The 11,623-nt window shown below is 46.6% G+C and overlaps 1 protein-coding gene across 1 annotated transcript; it reads left to right on the forward strand.

Annotated features, from left to right (window-relative positions):
* The first annotated feature begins 411 nt into the window (after positions 1–411).
* LOC127333151 (G-type lectin S-receptor-like serine/threonine-protein kinase B120) lies at positions 412–7,155 on the forward strand. Its single transcript, XM_051359478.2, has 9 exons — positions 412–1,269; positions 3,090–3,400; positions 3,661–3,993; positions 4,113–4,220; positions 5,233–5,453; positions 5,731–5,941; positions 6,026–6,263; positions 6,354–6,504; positions 6,592–7,155. The coding sequence occupies exons 1-9, from the start codon at positions 614–616 to the stop codon at positions 6,898–6,900; spliced, it is 2,538 nt and encodes an 845-aa protein (XP_051215438.1). The 5' UTR covers positions 412–613; the 3' UTR covers positions 6,901–7,155.
* The last annotated feature ends 4,468 nt before the right edge of the window (positions 7,156–11,623 follow it).

The raw sequence follows: 11,623 nt of genomic DNA on the forward strand, positions 1-11,623 counted from the left end.
ATCCATCCCGGCGGCTTGCCCTCGCTCTCGGAGTCGGACGGCAGGGTCTAGTTGCTCATGGCTCGCCGGTGTTGGAGAAGAAGAAGAAGCGTAAGAAGGAGGCGGTTGGACGTGAATTACAGCGGACGCAGGGGCGCAGCAGGCGACTCCCAGTTGGCCTGCTGACCAACCAGATCACACTTTTGCATTTTTTTTGAAATCACGCGCTATTTCTAGAATAAAATAAAAATTCGTATTATTTAAAAAAAAAAATCGCTGGGGGAAGGCGGGTCCTGCCGTCCTGGCCCTGCGCACGGGCCGCGTGCTAGAATAATGCCGGCCAGGGGCCAGATCTGCGGCTCACCGGTGCCGGCTCGACCTGCCACGCCGGCAGCTTCTCGCTTTTGAACCACGCTAATTAATATACTAGTACGCCGCCGCACTAAACAAAGCCACCACACTGGTCTCGCCATAGTCTCTCCCTCTCTCTTTCCCTGCTCGCCACCACTGAGGTGGTAGTTGGTTCTTGCTAGCTGGGTGCTTGCTTACAGCGCTGCCCGCTGGTGGCCAAAAGCGGGGCACAGGGAAGCCGTCCGTCCTCCAGCAGTAGGAGGAAGGCTGCAAGCCTGCATCCATGGCGATGGCGGCTTCCCGTCGCCTCCCCTCGCTCCTGGCCTGCCTCCACGTCTTGCTAGCCATCGCGGCGGCAGCAACAAACGACACGCTGAAGCAAGGGGAGTCGCTCTCCGCAGGTTCGACGCTGGTGTCCTCCCCAACGGGGGTGTTCGAGGCGGGCTTCCACGCGCCGGACCCGAACCAACCCGCCCGCCTCTACCTCTGCATCTGGTACCGCGGCATCCACCCCCGGACCGTGGCCTGGGTGGCCAACCGCGCGGCGGCGGCCACGGGGCCCTCGCCGTCGCTGGCGCTCGCCGCCAGCGGCGAGCTGCGCGTGCTCGACGGCGCCGCGCTGCTCTGGTCCTCCAACACCACCTCGCGCGCCGCGCCGCGCGGGGGCTTCTCGGCCGTCCTGCTCGACTCCGGCAGCCTCCAGGTGCGCGACGACGACGGCGCCCAGGTCTGGGACAGCTTCTGGCACCCCGCAGACACCATGCTCTCCGGGATGCGCATCACCGTCAGGGCGCAGGGCAGGGGACCGCCCGAGCGGATGCTATTCACCTCATGGGCCAGCGCCACCGACCCCTCGCCGGGACGGTACGCGCTCGGCCTCGACCCGGTTAACCCCAGCCAAGCTTACATCTGGAGAGACGGCAATGTTCCCGTCTGGAGGTCTGTCTCTTCATCTCCTCACGCCCTGCCCGCCCCTTTGCGTTTTGCTTCCAATTTATTTATTGCTAAATAATAATTTTTATACTACCGTTAAATAAATTACTACGACTAGTTTAAATTTCGCAAGTAATCTGATTTGGGTCAGTCAGTTTTACACGAATTTAATGAAAACATTGCCGCTCGTTCATCCTCTCTCACTTTCTTCCGGCAACGGCAAGCCAGCATCAATTGTCTCAAACTCTGAATTGCAAGTTGCGACTATATCCTTTTCACATGTGATAGCTACGTGGTTCCCATTTCATCATAGAAGGGTTGGAGAAAGTAAATATTTTCCGCCCGCAAAAGTTTATTCTTAAAGCATAAAATCCTGCATGCTAGAGAACCGTTTGAATAAATCTCTGAAAGATAAAAGGCTATATCTGGTGGGTCTGTGTCTGACCAACAGTCTTAGCGCAGTGCTTGTTAACACGCTGTATTGACTTTTGGTTAATGATTTCGCTGAAAACTGAAAAGGAGTAGAGTTCCATAAGTTTCCTAGTTGGTGGTGCTTCTAAAACAAGCGGGACTATTTTTTTAACAACCTAATGGTTTGCCGCAGTCGCCTAGTACAAAGATTTCGAGTTGGTGCTTGGTGGTTCGTTGGTCGCATTTTATCGCGCAACACTGGATTGTGGCGGCACTCCCCGCAAGCCTGCTTCATTGCAGATGCACCCATTTGCGTATATCCATGTATTTAGAGCTGATCAATCTCTAGATGTAAGACCAAGTGTTGAATTATAATTAGGATGTCTGCCATTTGCTTACTCTACAGACAAGCAAGGCTCTCTAGCATTAGGGTGTCTGCCATTTGCTTAGTGTACATACTTTTTGGGACAAGTTTAGTTTACCAAGCTCAGCAAAGCTCAACTGCAAGTCTGTAACTGATGTGCAACAATATTGTTTTGTTGTGAGTTGCAACCCTGGAACCCATGTTGCACATGTGCTGGCCTTCTATATAATGGCTATTCTCAATTAAGTCCACCTGCTAAATCGTGGAATGTAGCCTGTAATTTAACCGGTTAATCCTCTGCAAACCTATCCAGTCTGCACTGACATTTATGAACTTGCTTGATTTATCTTTTCACAAATCTGATGCATGTATACTTCCAAGTTATTTCTTTTGCGTTTGAAATGGGATTTCAATCTTTCTTTTAATTGTTAGCCAGTTTCACTTGTGCTTGTTTTATTTTCCATAAGAAGCACCCTGTTCTGGGTTCCACTATCATGAGATTACGAAACAGAGTTCAATGTCCAGCACCCACACCCACCACCAGAGGTAGAATAGAACTGAAAAGCCAGTAGCTTCCATGCAACAGAAGTCATTACCTTGGAAAGCAAGTAATCCAGGTTTCACAAACCAAAATGTGATCGAAAATTCCTATGGACAAACTCACTAAGAGTACACAATGTTGTCATTCTTTGACAGACCTCTCAAACCTTTTTAACCGTCAGATCTCAGTCCTTCTAAAAATATATAGTGTTAAAAGAACGGCCTAGATTCTTTATCCTCTGTCCACGCAATTTTTCTACCTTGCTTTGGATGAAATCTGGCTCCTTGGGTCGTGCTCTTCATGGCCAGTTCTCATAGCTTTTATGTGGTCCCCAACCTCAAAACTAGTAAGCATTACGAGGTTAGAATCACCATGAGGATTCAATAGTCACACCCGTCCAAATAGGATTCGACTCGTAATGAAATAGGTGCCAACTTTCTCAACATAAATTGTACAAATGACTGAATGTCTTAGTTCAAGATATTATAACTTGTATTTAAATCTTTACAGGTCCGGCCAATGGAGTGGGCTGGATTTTGTAGGCATTCCATATAGACCGCTGTACGTGTATGGGTACAAGCAAGGAAATGATCCAATTCTTGGACCATACTTCACTTACACTGCAACAAATACATCTCTGCAGAGGTTTGTTGTTACACCAGATGGCAAGGACGTCTGCTACATGGTTAAGCAGTCTACACAGGAGTGGGAAATTGTCTGGATGCAACCGTCAAATGAGTGTGAGAATTATGGCGCATGCGGTTCAAATGCGATTTGTAAGGTGCTGCAAGATGGGAAGGCAAAATGTACATGCCTTAAAGGTACATCCTCGGCTCTTGGTGCAATTTCTGACAAGTTCGAGTTTTGCTCTTATGAGTTGCCAGTAAAAGAGAATCTATCTTATTTCTTATGCAAATGGGTGAACTTCCTCCCTGTTCACACAGCCGACTATAAGCCGCAATTAGGACCCTAAAATAGGGATACATGGATGTTGTCTGCTTCTTTTGACACCTTAATGCCCTCGTTACATGCCAGACAGGAATGCTAACTTTTTTTTCCTTTCTTTCCGTTGCTTTAATAGGTTTTCAGCCAAAGTTGCTGGATGAGTGGAATGCAGGAAATCGGAGCCAAGGTTGTGTTAGGAATCCACCTTTGGGCTGTCAGGTTAATCAAACTGGAGATGGATTTCTCTCTATTACGAACGTGAAGTGGCCAGATTTCTCATATTGGGTATCTGGTGTGACCGATGGGGATGGGTGCATGGATTCCTGCCAGCAAAACTGTTCATGCGGTGCCTATGTATACATGCCTATGTTGACGGGGTGTCTACACTGGGGTAGTGACCTGATTGATGTTTGCCAGTTGCAGACTGGAGGTTATACCCTTAACCTCAAACTTCCTGCTTCCGAGTTACGTAAGTAATGATGATTATCCAGAATCTAAAGTTAGTATATGCAGTTATGCACACTTCCATATTTTCTCACCTTGGGCTTACAATGTTTATGTTGGGTTATGCTGTCCTTTCATGAGCAGGCTCACATCATGCAACTTGGAAAATAGCCACTATAGTATCTGCCGTGGTGCTATTCGTTTTGGTAGCTTGTCTCCTTTTATGGTGGAAGCGTGGCAGAAATATCAAAGGTAAGGTTCTGTGAATTTTTTATTCAGTGATTGAAGTTCAATAAAAAGCTCATTCTGTTGCCGTCCAAAGAGACTGCATTCTTTGTGGTGGTTACTAGTTAGTATAATCAAGTGTCCCTACTTAGTTCCACACACATCTTTGAGATTATGGAGAGTAAAAATCCCACTTTGCACCCCTCAACTCTTGTCATGGTCTAAATTTCACCAGTCCGCTCTAAAACTGGGAAAAGAAATCACACCCTTAACTGTGAATACCAGAAAACTTGACCACACGAGACCAGGCAAAAGTGGGTTCGGAAAGACATGGCATAATGCGCTATTGTGGTGTCACATGGATCCTAATCACCCCACATGTCTGCCATATCAGAGATTCCAAAGTCTTCTAATTAAAATTAAAACTTTGACTAGAATTCCAGGAAAATCACAAATAGTTTGAATAATAGCAATATTTGAGAAAATAGGCGAAATTTTGCTAAAGATGCACACAATCAATCTAGATATATTCGTGAAAAAATAGGCTACACTGAATCCGAATAATAATTTAATTGCGAAGACCCTGTTTTTTGGAATATTATAAGTTACTTTTGTGTGTAGTTCCTGTTTTTTTCCAGAATATTTTTGCTCTCGTTATTCTTTATAATCCTTTGCCTCTCCAAAGTTCCTGATTATTTTCAGTAAATTTCTGAATGGTTTTGAATATGTGTGAGGGTGATCAGGATCCATATGCGCCTTACCATGCTGAAATCGCTGACCGCATTTGATTGGCTTAAGAGGGTAGTTTATCCAATGTTAGTGTGTAAGGGTGTCATTTGTAATATGTTTGGCATTAGAGTCAAGGATGAAATCTTAACTTTTGTAGGATTTAAGGGGTTTTAACTTTTAAGGACTGGAACCTTTGAGAAACCATAAACTTGGTTGTCAAGCTGTTGTGAACTGATAGCTGTACTAATCAGTCTTAGTTTCAAAATGATCTCTTGAAGGCAAGTACAGTGTTAACTACTATGCTTGGCAGATGCAGTGCACAGAAGCTGGAGGTCAAGACGTACATCTACCAGATCTCAGAGTACTGCTAGCATGCTGGATATTTCACGTTCAATTCATTTCGATGATGAAACTGAGGATGGAAAAAGTCATGAACTCAAAGTACTTTCCCTGGACCGCATTAAAGCTGCTACTAGTAATTTCAGTGAATCCAACAAGCTTGGGGAAGGTGGATTTGGCCCTGTTTATATGGTATGCATCATGTTACAAGTGACTACTAGTCTTTGTACTACCTCCATCCCAGTTCATAGGGCTTGCGCGTATCTCTAGGTTTTCATTTGTATAATATAAAAATTATATCATTAGAAAGTAGAAAATCTAATCTTTCAAATGATATATATTTCGTAATACATGTGTTGCATTATCATTGTCAAATTTACGACCTAGGGACACGCGTAAGCCCTATGAACTGGGACGGAGGGAGTATTATACTTGGGTTGACGATAATTAATACCATTAATCACTTCAGGGAACATTACCTGGTGGGGAAGAAGTAGCTGTGAAGAGGCTTTGTAAGAATTCAGGTCAAGGCCATGAGGAGTTCAAGAATGAGGTCATATTGATTGCAAAGTTGCAACACCGCAATCTTGTCAGATTATTAGCATGCTGTATACAGGGAGAAGAGAAGATCTTGGTGTATGAGTACATGCCCAACAAGAGCCTCGATACATTTATCTTTAGTACGTATCAGTTCCATACATCCTCATTCCTCTTCTAGATTGAACAAATATGCTGATCGAATTGTAATTACTATGGGCGAATAGATGCTGAAAAGCGAGGTCTCCTCGACTGGAGGACACGGTTTGATATCATTGAAGGTATTGCTCGAGGGCTACTATATCTCCACCGGGACTCAAGGCTGCGTATTGTTCACCGTGACCTCAAGGCCAGCAACATTCTCCTAGACACAGACATGATCCCGAAAATATCGGATTTCGGAATGGCAAGGATGTTCGGAGGGGATGAAAACCAGTTCAATACAAACCGTGTCGTTGGAACATTGTATGTGCAATTCAAATAGACCTTATGATGACTGGAATATTGCCACTGCATTATGTCAAGTTGGATTTTCATTTCTTTTCTTTTTTGCAGTGGCTACATGTCTCCTGAATATGCGATGGAAGGCATTTTCTCAGTTAAGTCTGATGTTTATAGCTTCGGAGTTCTGATCTTGGAGATCATCACAGGGAAGAGGGCTGTCAGCTTTCATGGTCAACAGGACTCTCTCAACATCGCGGGATATGTAAGCACATACCATATCCCAAATGCCACACATATCTTCATACTTTGCTTCTGTTTCTTCATGGCTTGAATTGACAATCATTTTCAGGCGTGGCAACAATGGAATGAGGACAAGGGTGAGGAAATGATTGACCCATTGATAAGACCATCGTGCTCAGTTCGACAAGTCATGAGGTGCATCCACATTGCATTGCTATGTGTGCAAGATCATGCCCAGGAACGTCCCGACATCCCTGCGGTCATTAATATGTTGAGCAGTGACAACTCCGCTCTTACCATGCCGAGGCCGCCAACCCTGATGCTTCGAGGCCGTGCTGTCGAGTCGAGCAAATCAAGCGAGAACGAGAGAAGCCACTCCATAGGTACCGTATCAATGACACAGCTGCATGGAAGATAGCATAGCAAGGACAGTATGCCGAAAATATGGTGTTTTCCTTTTCCAAGATGTTCTGCAATGCTGGTGTTTTTCTGTAGACTAGAATTTGGGGAGGGCTTTGATGAAGCCAGTTTGTACAAAAAAATATGTTAAGTTTTGTCATCTGTAAAGTTACAATGAAAGCCGATTTTCAAAATGGGAGTTTAGTTAGGACCAGCTACATGCTTTGACAGAAAGCGACTGAATGTCTAACTTGACAGTGATTGCTTGACTGTACTCATGTGTAAGTATAATTTAAATATCACATCATCTGAACTTGGGGCAAACGTGAGCTTCCCCATAAGCAAAAGAAAGGAAAGATTTAAGCCACGCTTTGCTAATGTAAGATAGGTGACGTCTAATCTTAAGTTGGTAAGTGATTTAGATTTTTTTAAAAAAAAGTGAACTGGGAATCAGCAATATTGAAAAGAATTCGTGATTTCAGTTGACAGAGCCTTGGCAGAACTGAAGGAACGAGAAAAAAAAATCGTCGTCGTTCCTTCTGTCCGAAAATAGCTGATGTGTATTAAAGGGAATTTTTGAAATATAGGTACTCACCCGACCAACCCTCAAGTTACAGAAATTACTGCCCTGGCGAGTTTCCTTCATACTATTCATTTGAAACTTGTCATTTCTCCCTAAGCTACATATTTTCGAATTTGAAACTGAAAAATGACACACACATACATACATGCATCCTCTACATGCATGATTTTTATTCGGAATTTTTTGAGTTTCGAAAATACGGATTTTTTGCCGGAACAGTGATCCGGGCTCCGTTGGACCCATGATCCATCACGTATTTTCGGATGTGTATAAAGGGATTTTTTAGAACCTACGTACTTTTGAAACGGATTAAACTTAGTCTGGGACTAAGTTACGTAGTTGCCCCGATCTTCAAGTTACAAAAATTACTGTGCGGATGAGTTTCCTTAAGGCAATGTAACTGGGTGGAGCAGCAATGCAACGTACCACGTGACTGCAGACTTTTGAAGCACGAGCTACATGTGACATGTTTTTTAAAACTTCAGAAACTCTCATTCAATCTTTTAAAAAATCTAAAATACCCGCATATGGTTATTGGTGTATCTACCGGTGTGTAATTTTTTTTATATGAAATACCTTTTTTTTTTTACTTTCATGAACTTTATAAAACCACTTGCTCAGCAGAATTGCTAGCAACCAGACTAGAAACAAAGTCCGGAGAAAGCTCGATCCACTCGGAGATAAAAAAAAGGGGTAGACCTGGGGTACGTTAAACAATACTGAATTCGGAACTTCTAACTTTTTCCTTTTGATGGGTTATTTTACGAGTCTAGAATATGAAGTTTTCAATGCATTCAAAATTTTCACATCCGTAGTACTAGTAGTACATGTAGGCTATTATTGAGAGTTTGTTGAAACTTTGATTAGAAATTGACTTTCGAGGTTTTCGGAAAAACTGAGGCTGCCTTGCAGGCCGTGCTCTAGCTTGAGGGGAAGCAGCTTCCAACGTCAGTCAGCGGCCACCATACAGTCCTGCGCCTACCTTGCGGGTTGACCAGATGAGAGGACCAGTTCGTCTCCTCCTCGTAGTAGTCTCGCTGCAATGCTGTGGCCTGTGGCGTCCAAATCTTGACCCGTTTCCAGATACTACTTGCCACCCCGTTTCATATACCTTTCGCTTCGCTTGCCTCTCTGCGCGTCGCGCCGGCGATTCCACTTTCCAGCGCACAGCGCACATGCCAACTTGCCAAGCGGCGTCCATCCAGCGACCGCCCAGAGAGAAGAACCGTCGCTGGCCGTTCCTAGGGACGCACGTGCTCCCGTTCTTTTCTTTCCTCGGCAGCATCCGTCATCTGGTTTGACCCTTCCCTTGTTTCTATGTATGCTCTGCCTCCCCTGAAGAGACCGATGTACTACCACGAGGACCAAGTTGGAAGGCCACTCACTAGGACGCGCGCTATTGTTAGGGCATCTCCAGCGGGGCGACATATTTCTGGTTTTTTGCCTTTTTGCGTCCGTTTGCGTCTGTACCCTTCTCCAGCGGGGAGACGCATTCCGGTTTTTTTTGTCCATTGCGTCCGCAGAGACGCATTTACTACCCAAATATGCGTCAGTTTTGCGTCGGGGCGGACTGACCGCGTGACCGCTTCTCGTCCGCATGCGTCCGGCTCTGTGCCAAAACTCGTCAATCACTCATTTTCCCACCTAACTCACTTTTCTCTCTTCTGTCTCTCTCTTCTTCTCCCGTCTCTCCCCAAATCCTCTGACGAGATTCATCCACGCTCCTCCTCCTGGGGCGGCGACGGTGGTAGGCGAGCTCCAGCGGCGGCGGTGGTAGGCGAGCTCCAGCGGTGGTACATGGTACAGGTCCTCGTCGATCGGTCGGACCACCCTGGTGGAGCTGGACGTGAAGCGCGAGGGCTTCGTGGACCTTCCACGGCGGCGAGCTCCGGCGATGGTACCCGGTGACGCGCTTTGGCGGTGGCCTCGCAGGCGGTTTTCCCCTTGGCGTCACGCATCGAGGCCGTGCCATGCGCCAGGATGAGTCGCGTGACGGCCTCATCGCCCCGCCTCGCGGCGGCGTGGAGCGCTGCGCCACAGTTCGTGCCGCACCGCGCGTCGGCCCTCGCGCTCGCAGCAAGGAGCGCCTTCACCGTGTCGCGGTGTCCGCTCTCAGGACATCGTTGTGCCCTGCGGCTGCCGCGACATGGAGCGCGTCGGAGCCGGCGGGCGTGGCGCCGTTGGCGACGAGGAGCTCCGCGATAAGCACTCGCCAGAAGCGGCTGCTGGAATTTTGGGCATTTGGCCTTTGGCCCATGGCCCATTATCAAATTCTGAAACTCACATGGCCCATTCCAATAATCAGTGGCAGCACTAGTGGGGGCTAAAAGTTTAGTCCCACATTGCTAGTTGGGAGAGAATTGGAGTGGTATATAAGGTGAGCTGTTCTAGTCCTAGTGAGTGAGAAGAAAGAGAGCCCTCGCGCACTCCTCCTCCTCCGCCGCCCGCCTCGCCTCGTCACATCACGACACGCCGCGGGTTGCGGGAATCTCGCCGAGCCGAGCTTATCTTTTTGCTGTTTGGGAAATTAATTGTGTAATCAATTTCGAGTCATTAACGGACGCGTTACTCGGCCGTTTTGCCTTCCGGTTTTTCTGGATCGTGGCTGTGCCGACTCGGACGTGGGCTGCGTCCCACGACCTTCCCGAACCGCACTATATAAGCGCGGACGCCAACCCTAGTCTGTACCAGACGCATATGCGACTACCTGTTTCCAGTTCATTGCGCCGCCGCCTTCGTCTTCCTCATCCCGTCCATCGGCGTGCACCGACTGCCGGGACAGTAGGCCTCCGGAACCCTGCCTCTCGTGAACCTGTACGGGTGAGGGGCAATCAGGTTTTTGGGGAGCGCTCCGGCGCGACTACTGGCATCACGACGTCGTCATCGGACGACGAGTTCCTCCACACCGACAACTTCTTCCCGGACCTCACCGACTTCTTCGACAACCTCAACATGGGCGACAACGACGCTGCTGCGAAGTATGTGATCTTGTCGTTTCTCTTTCAGTTTCTGGTAGAGTTTCTTCTTCTAGTTTCTGTGGTAGATGCGATCGGTTTGTCTTGTTTACATGTGATCTGTTCATCTACCTTACTAGTCTACACGATTAGGTTATCCGTTAATTTCATCGTCATGGTTTATCAATTACTTGTACGGATTATTTCATATGGATATTTGCTTATATATTCAACAATCCAAAAACCTGAATATAGGCAAATCAATTCAAGCAGCGTTGCTGCCGCTACTCGACCTCCCCTCTTTGATGGTATGCATTACAAGAGGTGGCGCACAAAGGCAGTCCTATGGTTTACAAACCTAGGCCGTTTTAGCGCCACAGATGCTAGATCTGAGGGCCCTCTCTTTGCAGAGGAGTAGGAAAAGTTTGAGAAGGTCGACTCCATGTTTAAGGCGGTGATGCGCGTGAGACACACGTCCGTTGGGAACCCCAAGAGGAAGGTGTGATGTGCACAGCAGTAAGTTTTCCCTCAGAAAGAAACCAAGGTTTATCGAACCAGTAGGAGCCAAGAAGCACGTTGAAGGTTGTTGGTGGTGGAGTGTAGTGCGGCGCAACACCAGGGATTCCGGCGCCAACGTGGAACCTGCACAACACAACCAAAGTACTTTGCCCCAACGTAATAAAGTTGAGGTTGTCAATCTCACCGGCTTGCTGAAAACAAAGGATTAAACGTATTGTGTGGAAGATGATGATTGTTTGCGAAGAACAGTAAAGAACAATTGCAGTAGATTGTATTTCAGATGTAAAGAATAGACCGGGGTCCACAGTTCACTAGTGGTGTCTCTCCCATAAGATAAATAGCATGTTGGGTGAACGAATTACAGTTGGGCAATTGACAAATAAAGAAGGCATAACAATGCACATACATATATCATGATGAGTACTATGAGATTTAATCAGGGCATTACGACAAAGTACATAGACCGCTATCCAGCACGCATCTATGCCTAAAAAGTCCACTTTCAGGTTATCATCCGAACCGCTTCCGGTATTAAGTTGCAAGCAACAGACAATTGCATTAAGTATGGTGCGTAATGTAATCAACACAAATATCCTTAGACAAAGCATCGATGTTTTATCCCTAGTGGCAACAGCACATCCACAACCTTAGAACTTTCTTTCACTGTCCCAGATTTAATGGAGGCA

This window comes from Lolium perenne, chromosome 2, assembly GCF_019359855.2.
Source record: "Lolium perenne isolate Kyuss_39 chromosome 2, Kyuss_2.0, whole genome shotgun sequence".
NCBI classification, from domain to species: Eukaryota; Viridiplantae; Streptophyta; class Magnoliopsida; order Poales; family Poaceae; genus Lolium; species Lolium perenne.

What these genes read in the sequence shown, in the direction of transcription:
- LOC127333151 (XM_051359478.2), top strand. Translation starts at nt 614, where the DNA reads ATGGCGATGGCGGCTTCCCGTCGCCTCCCCTCGCTCCTGGCCTGCCTC. An exon ending in GGCAATGTTCCCGTCTGGAG is followed by an intron (nt 1,270 to 3,089) that starts GTCTGTCTCTTC and finishes AAATCTTTACAG; the next exon opens with GTCCGGCCAATGGAGTGGGC. An exon ending in GCGTGGCAGAAATATCAAAG is followed by an intron (nt 4,221 to 5,232) that starts GTAAGGTTCTGT and finishes TATGCTTGGCAG; the next exon opens with ATGCAGTGCACAGAAGCTGG.